Source organism: Melanaphis sacchari, unplaced genomic scaffold, assembly GCF_002803265.2.
Source record: "Melanaphis sacchari strain LSU unplaced genomic scaffold, SCAv2.0 Contig0_pilon_pilon, whole genome shotgun sequence".
In the NCBI taxonomy this organism is placed as follows: Eukaryota; Metazoa; Arthropoda; class Insecta; order Hemiptera; family Aphididae; genus Melanaphis; species Melanaphis sacchari.
Window position 1 is genome coordinate 19,251,513 of NW_020270366.1, and position 18,179 is coordinate 19,269,691.

Genomic DNA, 18,179 nt, shown 5'->3' on the forward strand with positions numbered 1-18,179 from the left:
AAAAAATAACATTTAGTTATTAATACTAATAATATTTAAATCTTTTTATTTGAAATTATAGTATACATATTATATATATAGTATTATATTTTATAGCTACTAAGAAACTAATTTACTTAATGTGAAGAAAAATATATCGATCATACCGGATTTATATTCAAATTTAATTCAGTAACAAGAAATATATCAAGTTGTATATACTTTATATCATTGTTGGGTGGTCGGTGTGCAAGGCATTTAAAGATGTGAGTACCAGAAAAAATATGTAACTAAAAAAAGCAAGTATTGTTAATCAAAATATATATTTTAATAGGTATATGTAGAAGTGGTGCGCTTTAATAATACACATCATTAGTTAAAATAATGTAAATATAAATGATTTAAATTAATATGAGTGATTCAATAATGTATAAATATCAATATGTAAGAAAGTATGCAGTAGCGGGGGCGCTTTTGTGTAGGGTTGAGGGGCCATAGATTTTTTTAGAAAATTTTTAAAAAATATTTAATATTGTTGTTCATATTTATTTAAATGTACAATCAATTTAGTTATTTTATACTTATTTATTTTATCATAATTATTATTATAATTGATACATCGTATACTTCGAAAATTTGCGAATTTGATACGACACTCTAAAATTCATAACCATACATAACCTGTATGTCTATATTCTATATTATTACTATTACACAAGATATAGACCAGAGGTGGCGAACCTACGGCACGCGTGCTAGAGGTGGCACGTTGGACAAATTTCAATGGCACGTTAATAATTAAAATTATGAAAAATTATGCTATTTATAAAATGTTAGTTATAAGAAATTCAAAGAAACAAATTATGTTTAAAAATTATAATATTCCTTTGTAAAATGTATTTTATTACTATATTTATTGTGTAACTTTATTTTTATACTTAGAAAATATAATTTATTTTGGGCATGTGAATAATTTTCAAAACCTTGATTTGAAAAATTTGACATTTGACCCAAAAAAGGTTCGCCACCTCTGATATAGACCAATCACCAATCTCACTATAATTTGTTGAGCCTGGTCCTCATAATCTAACCAAAATATATTCATATTACACTATAACAGAATCTTTGTAATAAAAAAGTAATAGACATAAACAAATTGGTCGGAAAGAAAAAAATATTGAGTTTTCTAAATCTATTTATTTAATGTATAATTTTTATACAAGTATAGGTTTTATTACAATCCATAGTTCATAGACCCAGAGTTACCTTTGGTTATGTAGGGGTTCTTGGAAAACAGAGTTTAGGTCTTAGAAGGCCTTTTAGAAATGAAAAAAAAATGTTCAACAAAAACATCAAAATGTACTTTTTTAATGACTTAATTCTAAAATTCAAACACAAACATACTTAGAAAACAATATTCTATTACTCTAAAATTCTTTAATTCTACATTATTTATTAGTTGTTACTCATTATACAATTTTATGAATGATATAGTTTTTTATTTTTTGGATCTTAAAATTTATATTATTACATACTTAATAAGAAAAATTAAGTAAACTCACAATTATAAATTTAAAACTCTTAAGAATATTTATTATTTATCATAAAATCACAATCAAATTATTACGTAGCCCGTAACAGTTGTGTAACTGTATAATCATTAATTATTTTTTTTTTGAAAAATAACGTAAATTATAAATGATTTGTAATATTATTTTTATTTATTTATTTAATTACAATAGGCAGACGTGAGACTGGTTACGACTAACGAAGAATGTAGGATTATTATTTGATAATTTGATATTTAACATTATTAATTTCCAGATCCAGATTATAAACACTTGGATTTTGAAACGATATTTTTAGACCTAACTATTTGATCAAGAACATGTTAACCGATATTTATTAAATCAACAGAAGTAGCTGCCTGTTGCTGTAGTCGCTATGTAAGTTAATAATACATTATTTATCAAATTTAATGTAAACAAAGTAAATGTCATATTTTTTTTTAACTTAAATATTGAATTAACAAAATTTAATATTACTTTTAAATTAAAACCTAATATTAAAGCCTGACAGTTATATATTTAGTTGAGTTAGGGTGCCAATACGTTAAAACGTAAAGATGTAAATTATATTTTTTGGAACGGTGGGGGTCCCATAAGCTCGGGGTTCTGGGCTCGTGCACCACGAGTCCTATGGGTAAAGGCAAAACTGCATAGACCATAGATATTTTATTTGACTATATAACTCAACGTAATCATAGGAAAAAAAAAATCTCATTAACTTTATAATAAAGTCTTGAAGTAGGTATTTTAAAAATTCCGAAAATCAGATTTTGAATAACTACGCTATCGAAGGGGAAAAATTGGGTAAGCTTGATGAATCGCTCTGTATAAAATAAACACGTCATATACGTGTGTATTGTTCACACGAAAAGAAAACGACCTTGCTCGGATGGACATAGAGCGAACCATCGCGACGGTAGGAGGTAATACATTATTTTGTGAACTGCCGACTGGCTATAACAGCTCGTCACGGACAAGGCTTAGTTTCCGCCTGGAATGTGATGCGATATTATTATTATTTTTGTGTAAATAGGGTCGTCCCCGAAATGTGGCGACGTGGTCGTCGGCGGGTCGACTGCCGTAGGGTTGCCGGGTGCAACCGTCATCGTTGTTCGCCCGTTTTCCATGTGCTCTCCAATAGTGCAGTGTGCACCACATCCACACATAATATACATACAAACACGCACACACATAGCACACAACATAACATTCAAGCGCGCGCTACACGACGCATGTTTGTCGGTTGCGCCGGCTGCTAAATACTTATCGTGCGTGTTCGTGTGTTTAGAAATTATCATATTATTATCTCGTTGCGTGGCCGATCGTCGCAGTCGAACACCGTTAAAACAAAATAGTAATAAAAATAATAATAATTATAATAAATAAATAATAATAACACTGCGCGTTGACGACGTCGAGTGAAGACATGAAGTATGCGCATACAGTGAAGTCTTGTTGTTTAAAAAAAATTTCATCTACGATCGATGTAAAAAAGCACGCATGTAATATTATTGTAAGTACATTTTATATAAATTTAAAATTTCTTTAATATCGCATTTACATTACAATTACATCCCTGAGATAAATGCAATGTATATCTGCTGTATATAGTTATATAAGTAATAGATAAATATTTTTAATACTTATTGGTTTGTATGGCAACGACGCAACGGTCATAACTCATAAGTTTTAATGATTTAGTAAACACAGAAATGCAGCATGAGAATATAAGGTATTGCTATTAGTAACATACTATGTAATATTTCAGTATAGGTAGTATTGGTACTAGGTAAATTTATTGTATGCCTATCTATGATATTGATGTATTAAGAATATTTAAAGGCAAAATGATATATGAGATTATAAAAATTATTATATTTTTATATAACATTAAATTGCTATAATATTTATCTAATCTCAATGTTATTAATAGATACCTAGTAAGCTATTTTGTTTTTTTTTATTATGGTAGGCGGGGAAGGAGGTTAGGTTCAGTTTAAAACGTATATTATAGAAATAATAAGGACTTATAAAACAATATTAAAAATAATCAAAATAATTCATATTAAACATAATTATAATATTTATAACAAAAAATAAAACTAAATAATTTAGTTAATAAATATTATCAATATGTTAATACTGTTAATAGACTTAATAAATAAATCTGTAGGTATAATAAATAATGATAGTAATATTTAATAGCTTAATGCTATGACGCATCGAAGGAGTTGGAATCTAATATTCAGACCCTCTCCCTTTAAAACTCAGTATCTTTTAAATGAAACAATTATAATTGTATTTATATTCATGTAAAAAAAATTAATTGATATAAATGTCTTCATTGCCACCCCGACTACAAAAAAAAAAAAAAAAATGATACATTTTATACAACACGAATGATAACAAGCAAATAGGTAGGAACCAAAAACTTCCTGGTTATGCCACTAATCACTATACTATGATGTAAAATTATTGGAATTGGTGTAGAATATGAAATAAATTTCCGAGATGCTGACTAATGTCTATATTATGGTAAACACATTATCATTGATTAAATATTTTATAAACACTGTTATAATATGATACCAATTATACCTATTTATAATTTTTATAATAAATGGTAATATTTGTATAGACTATAGAATTATAGTATTTAGTCGACAATATTCAATATTATAAATATGTTTAATATTATTTTCCCATTCATTGTTTCATAGAAATTGTTTGAACTATTTTTATTTCTTTCTGAAATTTTTTTTGGCAAGGCATTTTTTCTTTTTTTGGTGGGGGTGGAGGTTTGAAATACAAATCATCGTTTATTTGCGTCTATAACGTTTAAAGATGAAATTATATTATTATATCAGTATACACTTTTACTAATGTATGTATAATGTGGTGCATAAGATTACAGTTTAAGTTGTTGTACCTATATCATAATATGTATAAAGTATCGCATTATTTAATTATATAGTATACTTCTTATAAATTAAACTAATTTTAAAATCTACTAATAAAATAAATATATGGATATTGCATTTGTATATTATATTATTATTATTAAATTATTATAATAATATTATATACTATATATATATACATATACACACATTTTAAATAACGTTTATTATTGAAATATTTACAATCTATACTATAAGTACAATAAATAAATGTGTGTAATTTTTAAAAAAGTTACAAAGTATGAGTACAATTGGAATATTAGATGGTTTGAGTTACCTTATATTGAATAGTGATCTTAGATAGTGAGTTGCTGCAGTCTGATTGATGGTGGAAACTTTGAGGTCTTCATGTAGAGTGACGTTTGTGTCGTACCATGTCGCTTTGGTGACCAAGCGTTAAAAATGGATTGGAATGATCCAATTGTCTTAAGATTAGAGGATTTTGAACTTTGAAGTAGTTTATATTTATATCATAGTATAGGTATAACTGTTATACAATTTTTACAAAAAAAAAAAAAATTTACCATGAAACGGTATGATTGGTTTGTGGTATAATTAAGTAATACCTTAAAATTAATCAACATATTTAAAAATATTATTGTGTAAAGCGTATTTTTGAATTTTTAATAAATTTCTTTAAAATTCTTATTTTAAATTCATTTGAAAAAAAAAGTTATATATTTTTAATATTGTTATACAGATAAAAAATAAATTCTTAAAAAGCTTTTTGATGAAATGAAAAAAATTGTATAAAAAAAAAAAACTAAACAATTTTAAAATTTCAATTGTTTCTAAGTAGCGTAAAAAAAAAATAAATATTTTGAAAATTGTACTATATATAGGAAATAATAGATTTAACTCTTAGTAAAAATTTCAAGTTACTACAATTTTTTGTTTTTCAATTATAATAAAACAAAAAAATCATTTTTATCAAAAACTTATTTAGTGTAAAAATTCCTGTTTTTCGTAATTTTTTTTTTTATTGACTTCCTAAAGTACCAACTAAATCTAATCCACCTCCAACATTTAAAATTAAATAAATTTTATCGTCCCAAAAAATAATGATAGATAAAAATTTAAAAAAAGCACATTATTGTAAAATCAATACAATCCATTACGTTTAAAATATAAAATATATTTCTTGTCTGCGATTCAAATAAAATTTCCAAGGTCATTAATGTTCAACTATATATATGGTATTTTTTATTTTTTATAAAGTACTTATACTACAGCCATACTATAAAAAAAAATTGATAACGTTTATTAAACAGAATGATTTATCAAGCATGCTCATCCCTTTTTCTTCTTCAATAATGCAATTATTTAAAATGGAATTAAAAACCATAAATTCAAATCGTTAAGATTTTTTATACTTCTTTTTATTCAAATTTGTGTAAATTTAAAAACATGGAAGGTATGGTTATTTGAAAATTGTAGTAATTTATACAAATCTATCAATAATTTTATTATGATTTATAAATATGGTTTAATATTACATCTATTTTATATTTTTATAAATCATTTTTAAAGTGTATTATCTTTAATATAAATATTTTAATAGCTGAAAATCTATTTATTCAAATTTTAAATTAAGTACATCAACATTTTTGAAAAATTATCCTTTAAATAATTTAAAGTATAAATAGGCGGATGGGGACTGGAGAGTTATAATTTAAAAAACAGAAGTCTAAATCACCACAGTAGGACATTTCTTAAGAAATAAAAAAAATTCTCAAGTGCTTAATAATATGGTCCATGAATGTATTTACAAATTCCAAAAATCACCATTTCAATAAATTCATTATTAAATAAAAAAAATGAAGGTGAGTATGTTTGGTGTATCATTCTGTATAGTGAATTAATGTATATGTATATATATCTGAATGTAGAATTAAACGTGTTTGCTAATCGTAATACTACGGATATAAATTTACATATTAATAAATACATTTGTCGTAATTGCAGGTCGTGTCTTATATTTTTATTCGGAGTTGTGATAAAATATATTATATATTAGTTTATTTATATTTATTATGTGCATAATATTTTTAAATGTTTGATTTATGTTTAATTTGAAAGTTATTCCGATATAAGCTATGTTGATACTAAAATAGTTCAAAGATAAATTCTCAAATTATAAAAAATATATATTTAGTTTAAAATTCTACATACTCGAAAAATTGAAAAATTGTTGTTTCTCTAATTGTGGACGTCCTTGTGATGAGATACATATACCTATTATATCTATATCCAGAAAATCGACTATTGAGGTAAGCATGCTTACATTTTTTAAATTTTCATTGTAAATAATCAATTAAAACTTAATATTAAAAAACGTACTCAATATTAACTATGTTTTTTGATAAATAATAAAATATTTCTTTGTCATCAACTTAATATGAAGGTTAAAAATTATCATTTATAATTTATTAAACATTTTATTTTGAATTTACTATTATGATTTTTTTATGCAAAATTAAAGCACTTAACAAGTTCGGATATATTACGTATTAATGATTCATCATATTATGTCGTAATTTTATTAAAATTAGGGTTTAAAGTCTAGTTAAAAATATAATCAACATAAACCAACTATAGGTAGTCATGATAAATTATATGTGAACAATCTATTCGTTGTAAAGTTGAACAATTAAAATTTATATAAATTATAAATTAAGTATTATTTATTAATAAGTGTATAATTTACTTATAGTACGTTATAGTAAAATAACTAAACAATTTTGTTTGTCATGATTTTATAATTATTATTATTAAAATACGTCATTAATAGTCAATAGCCAATAGGTAATATAAACAAATATTTGCAGATAATCTATTATTTAAGTATATATTCATTTTAACATTTATTTTTAAACGTGAGTTTTAACACTTGAATGTAGTTTTATGTGTATTTGGTAATTCATCTATACATCATAATAGATATATTTAGTACATTTCTGTTTTTATATGTTTCTTTTATTTTAAAGAGGTAGAATTGATTATTGTATATAATAATAGACGCTTACCTACATTTTGTGATGTAAAAGTGATAGTACAAATTGTCTACCTATTGATTTTTAAAGAATAGAATTTGATTTTTTATTCGAAAATACTTGATGACCTCATATCTGACTAATTTAGGCGAAACGAGAAATATTAGTTTCGAATGAAATAAGTGTTAACTAATTTAACTAAGATTTTTTTTCGTGTTATCGTATTATGAATAAGACAAATTAAATAAATATGTAAATATTTTTTATCATGATAAATTATTTAATTTGAAAATAATTACTTGGAATAACAAAATGATCAGTGCACAATACATATACCTTGACTAAAATAAATAAATACAAACATGGGCTACGTGACAAAAAAACGATGCTTGGTATGCTTGGATGAAATATATATAATCTTTTCTGAATCTTTATTACTCGGAAGTAACTTACCATTTGATTTTAATTTCGAACACGTAAGTAGTATGCATTAACAAGAAACGTTACGTATAGTCTCACTCGAATATGATGACAGATACACCATCTTACAAGGGTATAACGCAACACATTTTGTTTAGCAATATTCATTTAGCTTTATTAGTTTTAATATTAGGTTGAATTTACTTATTATTCAATTTAAATGTGACAATATATTTTATGGTTTGTTGGAAATTTATTTTGATATTTTAATTTTGAACCAAGTTATAAGCAAGTAAAAATATAAAATATTATAGTATCAAAAGAACCAAAAAATATGTTATTGCCTTCAAGTTTGATAATAGGTTCTTAAATTCACTCTGAATTAATAAAGCTAAACGAAAATTACTAAACGTAAATTTAGAATGTTACACACTTGTAAGAAGAAAACAAAAAATGCCGCTGAGACGTTTTCTTTAGTCGTGAAAAAACCATTGGTTTTATTTAAATTTTAATAGTTTGTGAATATTTTTTAAGGTTACTCGCACCAGTCGTGGTAAATCGGCTTTGAGAATGAAATTACTGTAACAGTTTTTTTTTGTATTGATTGGTAATGTTCCTGTGTAATGTGTACCTATATTATTTAATAGATATTTATAGTCTGTAGTAAATACTTAGAAACTATTATTTTTATTATTATTATTCAAAGTTCGTTCCTTGTTTCTGATTCTATAAGTGTTCTAGTTTTAGTTGTTTTAGTTTAGGTTCTATAATCATTAATAATATACATTTTAGAAGTGTTTGAAATGTGTCTTCCCATTAGTCCCATTAATATTGGTCAGAATAGAAAACTATTTCTCAAAAAATATATATGTATAGTATTATCTTTTAAAATTTGAATTTTTTTTAGTGTGATTGTATTGTTTTGGAGTTTCTTACAATAATTCTAATATCAACTTGAATACTATATAGTATATTTAAAAAGTTGAATATATTTAGATCAGGTGAATAAATTGCGAGTTAAATTTGGAATGTAAAGATTAGCACAAGTTAAACTAGTCTAGTGTGAAGTGCGAATGACGTCATAAAAGTAAATACGTATTTTAAATTCCCTTGTTAAATCATTATATTTTACAATTTTAGGAACCAATTCAAACATATATTTTTTGGGAGTCAGCTCATGGTTTGACATTATATTTACCGAAAATTCGGTGCCAATTAAATGGTCGCCAAAACGCATAGGACCTACTAACTTTAGTTATGAAATTAAGTTGTGGTTTTGTTATCGAAGACAAGCAATATAGCTTTTGATTATTACTAATTATTACGTATAACTATTTTGACATATCAAACTCAATAAAGTAAATTTCTTAACGTTATGATACCACTGAGTAATAAATATTGATAAAAGTATAACAAGTAGTAGTTATTAAGTTGTATTATTTTAATAAATAATTCAAAAACACTATTTGTTAATTATTTATAACATTTTTATGGTAAATAATGATGAAATTATTAATTATTAAAGTAAGTAAATAAATGCTTAATTCATATAAAAATTATCAGTTACCATGATGGTTTTTAAACTTAATTAAATCTAAAAATATAATATTCTTTATCAAACCTGTCTTATAGTTAAAATATTATATTTAGTACTGATTTATTTAATTTGTGGTTGAATCATGAAATAACTAATTAAACTTCTCAATTGTAATTATATAAAAATGTAAATTAAAACCTAAATTGAATATAACAACATTATTAAAAATATATCAGTTTATGAAAATTATATAATGTAATTCATATATATACATAACATACTATCAAAATATCAATTATATCATTAATAGTTCACCTACTATTTACCGTGATATCGTTTAATGACTGTTGAGCAGACGGACACAAATATACAACTTATAATTATAAATATTATAATTTTTAAGTAAAAAAAATGTATAAATTAAGTATTAGAAATATATGCATTGTGTCAAGTAAATTTTAAAGCATTCAAAAATCTGTGATTTAATTAATTAGTTATTACTTAAATAATTTATTGGTAGGTTAGGGTTCCTCTGATACATTATTGGTTTTTTTATATCAGTTTATTGATGACTTACGGTATTATATTGTAAAAATATTGTATTTCTATTATTGTTTAAAGTTAATTTTAGTTTTTTTTTTCCTTTTTAAAATATTTTACAAGTCTTATCTTTATTTGTAGTTAAATTTTCTTAACATTCTTCAATGAACAATTGTTCGAATTACGTAATACGCAAATACGTCTTTCGATTTTATGATAAATCCATTCGTAAACATAGATGTGTAGTATCTACTATATAATGTATATAGGTATAATTTAATAACCATGATAGCTTTTAAATACAAAGGTTACTTATTTAAGATTAAGCAATTTACAGTTATAACAACGTTTAAAAACAATAATAACGTCAAAGTACTGTATTTTAAACTTTAACAAATGTATACTGCACTAGTATACACATTAGTTCATTAATAAATTTCATATTGTTTAATATAATATAATCAGATTTTGAGAATTATTATACTAAAAATCTTTCTTATATGTAATAAATAATTAAAATAATCAAAAACGCACTTTAAAAAAGTATGGAAATTATGCGAAATTTCTCAAACTTAATTATAAATTATAATACAATAATATCTAATATCAAGTATTTAAACTATATGTATACTAATAAATGAATCTAATAAATTCTAATTTATTTATACGTGCATATTTTGAATTCAATGAAATAGGTAACTATATTCCCTAAAAATGTATTATTTCAAGGAATAAAAAAGTATTACTATAAAATTATATTAACTAGTATAATTTTATAACCTGTGATTGACAACTCAAGAATATTTTGAATAAGACATTTATTTTTAAGACAGCATACAATAAATGTATTAAAATGAATAATATTTTATTACAAAATGCTTATCCTATTTTGTTATAATTGTAAGTAATTTAATGCCTTTACATTAAAAATTTTAAAATGCATATTAAATATTTTTAAATGCTTAAATAATTATTCTTTAAGATATAAAAAGTCTTTAGTCTTATGTTAAAAATAATAAACTACTTTTGGTATTCATAAGTTTAAATATTATTATATAATAATTTAAATTATTTAATTCATTTAGATGGATTTGAATATATTTATAAATTACAATTTATAAAAATTATTACACAAATTGTGGTTAGTATTCAAATAAATAAATAAATAAATATTTAAAATGTTTCCTATATTAATTGATGAAGTTTTAAAAAAATTTAATTTACCTTATGTAATTAATAAAACAAATCGCATCAATACAAAATATCAACAAAAAAATTGCAAAATGAAAGTTTCAATAAAAAACCTACTATTATTGCATATTTCAAGCTTTAAGTTCAGAAAGTTATGACTTACTATTAGCTAAAAGATTGATTTAGCTACAAATTCATAAGTTTGGCTATATCATTGAATTTGTATACATTTATATTTTATATCCTGTTAAATGTTCGTATTTGGAGTTTTAGTTCTACAGTTTAGAAGATAACTGATTACAATATATTTTAGTTTCTCCGAAATGGATGACGAATTGAAATGCATTGTAAATTAGCATATTACATTACATAGAATATGGCTTGTTAAAGAATTTTTAGTAATTGGTAGGTACGCACATCAAAATAATATACGTTCTATTTAATCATTTGAAAACTAAAATTACATTATTCTAGATGATTTTAATAATTAAGTTTATTAACAACGAAATATATAAAAATACCTGTTGAGTAAAAAAATATGATTAATGTTTAATTTATTGAAACTAACTTAGGGTAATTTGCTTCTTATAGTATTTATAAAGCATAGATAATGGAACCGTAATAATTCTCGACGAATCAATAAAAGAGCCAGTAAGCAATAAAAGATAAAAGATAATTTAGTGGCATTTTATTATGATCATATAGGTTATACCAATTCAAACATTAAACTCGTGTCCCCTGAACTAATTTATTAATGGTTTACAATTGGTTTTTAAGAGACATGACATGTGTCTAATTCATTTTGTTTGCAAGACTATTTAGTCAAGAAAACAGTTATGTCTGTAAAAATATTTTTATCCATGTATATGTCTTAACGATTTAAATTTAATTTTTTTGATTTTTCATGAAACAAATTAATTTACTATAACAAATTCATTAAAAAAAATGTATTTTATTTTAATACCACATTTCAGTTTCTGTTGAACTTTTTGGATTCTGAGCGGAGCAATAAATGTATTGATTTTACAATGATTTGTGTTCTTTTGAGCTTAATAGATAATTAGAAAAAAATGCTTAGATTTTTAACTTTAAGGATAGTTTCAATAGTAAATTAAATTTAGTTTGTACTTTAGAAAGGTTAAAATTACCAGTATTTTTTAAGATAATCAGGAAAAACAAACAAAAAATTTAACCTATTTTTTGTAAAAATTGATTTTATTTTTTTGGTGTAACTCGAATACGAATAACCATAGATACTTGAAATTTTCATATACCTAGTCATTTACTATGTACGACATGATTTTCAAAATAATTTGACTTTTTTTTTATTTATAAACACTTGAAATTCTCCATTTTTTTAATACATTTTTTTAAATGTCGATAAAAAAGTATTTGCTAAGTAAAAATGCTTGAAAATTTAATAAAAAGTTACTCTTTAGTATTTCATACTGAAATCTACTAAACTAAAAAATATATATGCAAATTTTTGTTTATAGATATTTGAAATCTAAGTTTGAGAGAAATTACATATTCAAATTATGAATAACCATATTCATTATTTTATTGAAGTTTAAGAACATTATTTATAGGGCATTATTCATCAATAATTTGTTCTTACAGCAATATAAAAATATCTCTAGCAATTTTTTTTTTTTTTATAAGCGTTTGAAATTTAAATTTTGATCAAAATTATTAAATCACAAAAATGTTTAATTTGTTTTAGTTGAATACCATAATTTGTATAAAATATTTATAATTAATAGCTAAAGTTCAGTATAAGGTTCTTTTTAATATTGTCTCTGCAGAAACCTAAAAATCTCAAAAATGAAAATGTATAATTTTTTTTGTATACATTTCGAATTTAAATTTGAAGAAATTTTATACTTTCACGATATTTTAATAAAAAACAGCAGTTTTTATTATTTTGTTGTAATTAAAAAAATAATACATATAAACGGACTTGAAACTTACGCTAATGCCTATATTATACTATTATTTACTTTACACAATGACCTTTTTTAAAATATTTAGATTAAATATAAACTATTGACAAATTATACCATAAATCTATTTACACTATTGTAAAGAAGTCGGTATTGACTTAAAAATTAATAACAATGATATATATACTATAGTATAATTTTAATAATTTATTGTAAAAAAAATTCAATTTTTTCGGCAAAAATTAAATCAACCTACTATAAAAAGTACTATAAGCAATAATTTATCATTTAATTTAAATTTAACACATTCATTTCAGTGACTTACTCAATAACAAAATACACTCAACACCTAAGGTACAGTAAAGTGGTTACTTAATTGTCTACTTTTTATGATTGATTCCAATAATACTTTATTTAGCAAATAGTGTTAACGATTCATATAAAAACATTATTTTTATTTTGTTTCTTAATGTAGCCATGTCCTAGTAATTTATTGCTTAGGTATTTATTTTCCTCCTAATTAAATACTACTTTGTCTTACATAATAAATTATACTATGTCCGATTTTTTTAAATGTTTAACTTTTTTACTGTGGATATTTACTTGTAGATTAAAATTGCAACTTTTAAAAAGGTATCTATTCTTATTACTTAAAAATAGTAATAAATAATTAAATTAATTAAGTAGTGCAAAAATTATTGTTCTATATTTTCTGCTATTTTTAGCTGTTTTAAATAATAAATTGATTCTTATAGTTACCTATATTAAATGTAATTAATCGGATGACATTTGATAATTTTAAACAGACCAATAGCCTCAGATGTCGAAGCGTAAAATCAATATCATAAAAAAATTTTAATTATAATAATTAGTTATAAATACGCAAGCAGAGAAAAAGTATTTTTTTATCTAATAATATTTAATTTATTTGTTTTTGAAATTTTTAATTTATATTTGTTATAGCTTTAATGTTTAGGTAGTAAATATTTAAATGTTGTTATTTATTTAACGAGAAAGGCATTATTAAATAGGTATGTTTTGTATTATATCAAATCTACATTTATTACTTATTATAAGGATACAAAAAATGTGATTATAATGATTTATTACATTGTATTAATAATTTTAAATTTTATTAAAATCTTAAAAAAGAATATTTTATAAATTTATATTTCTGGCATAGGTATACTTGTAAATTATTGATCTAAAATGTAGTATATTATGTATAGTAATAGTATTATTTTACTTTGAATTGATATTTTGTATATTTAAATAATCCATAACTAACTGTTAAGACTAATGTATTATGAGTAAATTTTTTTAAATTAATATATCAACATTTTATGATAATTAACATTTAAAAATTTAAAAAAGGATGTATACCATTTTTTCGTAATGTTTGTGCACTGTAGATACAGCAGAATACTTTTAGTAATTTTACAGATGCCTAGTTAATACAATTTTTAAATAAATTGAAATATCAATAACTATAAAAGAAGTTCATGTTAATAAGAAAAATGTATTTTATTTCCTATATAATTATCGAAGAATATAATCTCATTAAAAACTAAAACAATATTTTTATCAATAAATCGAATTTGTTTAATTTCATACTTTGAAACTAATCTCACTTTAAACGTCCTCCGAGATTGTACTTCACTCTCAGATTGTAGCCGTTTTTAAGTTGTGGCCGTGACATCTTACTACTGTAATCATATTCTAGGTGTTTTGGCATTTTTTATTTTAGTCTTTTTGTTTTTTCTTTTTAAACTTGGCAATTAAACTCCCTTGTTGGCACCTCAAATGATGTGTCATATTACTAAATTTAGAACGAATTGTGCGTTGTTTTCAAATTGTGATTGGATTTAGTCAAGATAGACAGAAATAATCATCATTTATTACTACTCATTTTAATTATTAAACTGTCTTAAACTATTATTTACACTGCAGTGAATTTTGATTAATTTTATAGCGTTATACACAAATATCGATAAATACCTAGACGATTATGAATAATACTTTTTTACAGCATAGACAACCGTGATTTTATAATCATAAAGATAGTTATTAAATCAAATCAAGGTATATTTAGAAGATATAACTTAATGATGATACAAATATTAATGATTTAGGTCAATATTATTAATATTGAGAAAATGTATGAATTTGAACTTCGCACAGTTTTAATACAATATAATTATACAAAAATAATACCATATAATACTATTTAAAAAATTATTACAGGTGACCTACGAAAATGCATAGTTAATTATGCAATATTGGATTAGAACCAAATATTGCATTGATAAAAACTAATAAGTAATACTAAGTAATAATTAAAATAAAAATAAAAAATAAATAGTAAATGATAAACAAATAACATTTTATGTCCAAAGTAATTGACTGTTTTGAATTAGATAAGTATTTGATAAAAGTTTATAATGAAGCTTCTCTATAGTTAACATTATAGGAGAATTAAAACATGTCCGCTATTAAGAGGGTATTTTTCAGTATATATATTTATACTGATTATATTTTCTTTACAAATAATCTATATGATATTATCTATGTATTTTAAGATTAGGAATATAATATATAGTGTTGAGAATGGCCGCGTGAATAATTTTATTTTTTATACGTAGGTTAATGAAAATTGAATAATATTGTATCGTGTTCTTATGATGATTATTGTGATTAGTTGCTTCACATTTCTTATTTTTAATATTTATTATGATCAATTGTATATGATGAACATGATAGTCAAATATTGTATATTTTAATTTGGATACTTTTATAAATGATTGTACTAAATATTATTTATTATTTATTAATAATAATAGGTAAATTTATATTAATAATACATTTCACGGGATTGTAAAAAATATATAAAACTTTAAATAACTCAAAGTAATATAATATTATAAACTAAATCAATTTAAGAGCATTTCATACGCAATAGCCCACAAGGAAACTCTACCATCTTAATTTAACCAACGTATAACAATACATAGATAATTCTCGGTCGTAAGTCCAAAAGAAATCCTTTAAAATCTTTTAAAGTAGGATTTATAAAATTTAATTAAATAAAAAAAAATACTAACTTATTTTAATTTAATTTAAAATTAGCACCAGGGCTTCAACAATACCTACCTAATGTCTTAATTATTATTATTCAGAAAACAATATTGTTGATAAACATTAAGCTCAAAAATGTATTATCAATCTATAATAAATAAAATAGTAAATAAATTAAACTAAAATGTAATCTACATCTATGTTTTTATCTAAGTAATAATTAATATTTAATAAAAAAAAATGTTATGAATATATTAGTAAATTAACTATTAGCCAATGGCTCAGATCCGAAACTTATTTTAATAAAAAAATATGTACATATATATATATAATATACTATGTTATAGCATGTGCAAAAAAATAATATTGTTATTTGCTTATCAATTATTTTGAGCCTTACACAAAATTCTAAATGCGAAGTACCTATATTGAAATACCTACAATATTGCTTATATATTTTCAGAGAAAAAAAGATATTATAAATGTTTTTAAAAACTTGATATCTTTAATTTGTTAGATACTGTCGAAAACAAAATATCTTAAAACAAAATTTTATGACTTTCCTGCAGTTATTTTTTTAAATTTATATAAGTAATACAAGTGTGTATATACAATGTTTCGATGTTGTAATTTTAAACTATTTATGTGTATCTAGTTATTAAAATCAATTAGAATTATTAAATAATCGATAATTATAATTCAATGTTGGTCTTATGCAGTACGCATTCAAAAATATGGACTCCTCAAACAAGCAGATAAATTAAAATAGTAGTGTGAGCTGTTAGTTCAAGAGTCATCATAACTTTTATCAAGCTTGATAAGAACTATAGCGGGGCGTGCACTATTTGCTTGTAATAAACTACACGGATGCCGATCAGTGTATGGTTAAACGCCTTAAATAACACACACGTGTTGATTGTTCTTTTTCGTGACGAACGAAAAAAAAAATTCAACTTGTTTAACAGTTTTTTATTTTTGTTTAGTGCCTGAATATAATGTTTACATGGACCACCCAATGGACTTTCGATAATAACAGACCCAGTACTGTCTGATTGTTCAGTCACACAAACCGGTGATTTTGTCCACTTCCTAGACATTTTTTTTATTACTAGAAATTTTTTTGAAATGCCTATTGAAACACCAAGCTCAAGATATTCGCCGGTGGATACGCGCGTCGAAGAACATATCGCTAGTACTGCAGTTCCCAAGGTCAAAGATACTGCAAGCGATGAGGAAGGATATATAAGCAAGATGAAGCATTTTCTGACCACAGCAACATTGGCCAATAGCTCAAAGACCAAACCATCCAAGAATTGTAACTGTAAGTAATTAATTATTCCGTGTAAAGTTACTTTTACGCACATAAAGGAGGTTATTTATGACTACACATATTTTTAAACATAATATACATAGATAATGTATGATTGATATTTTTAATTATCCAATTTGGTTTAATAATAGACAATAAATATTTATCAATAGACTAAATTACACATATTTATAAAAAGTAATAATCAAGTGTAACTTAGTTAAATTAAAATAACAGTTTATACTTAGATATTTGTTATATCAGAGTACCCTACTCATTTCTCAGTTTACTTACACTTACGAAAATAAGTGTTGAATTATTCAATCTAAAAAATATTTTTGAGTATTTACCGTGTAGTTTATAGACATATATCAAATTATAAGTTAGAATGTTCCAATGCGTGGAATTAAAAACTATAAGAATACACATAAATGTTTAGATTGTATAACATTAAAATTAATAAATAAAAAAAAGATTTTTAAATAATAGACAATGTCATATATTAATTATAATTTATCACACATTTGGTTGAAATGAATATTGTTAATTTCATAATGACTTGTATAATTATTAAATTTCGTTGTAATTTGATTAAATGCTCATATAAAATTGAAGTTATTGTGTTATAAATTCATGATTATCGTAAAACATATAATCAACCTTG

At 23.0% G+C, this 18,179-nt stretch overlaps 1 protein-coding gene across 2 annotated transcripts in view; it reads left to right on the forward strand.

Moving 5' to 3' along the window:
• Positions 1 to 2,642: 2,642 nt before the first annotated feature.
• LOC112594458 (lysosome membrane protein 2-like) overlaps positions 2,643 to 18,179 on the forward strand; it is a 30,527-nt gene continuing 14,990 nt past the window's right edge. The window contains exons 1-2 of one of the 2 annotated variants that reach the window (XM_025339251.1): positions 2,643 to 3,060; positions 17,190 to 17,527. In XM_025339251.1, the coding sequence (XP_025195036.1) occupies positions 17,332 to 17,527 (196 nt within the window). In that variant the 5' untranslated portion in view covers positions 2,643 to 3,060; positions 17,190 to 17,331. Of the gene's footprint in view, positions 3,061 to 17,189; positions 17,528 to 18,179 lie in introns of those variants that run through there. The other variant, XM_025339258.1, reaches the window with a different exon arrangement.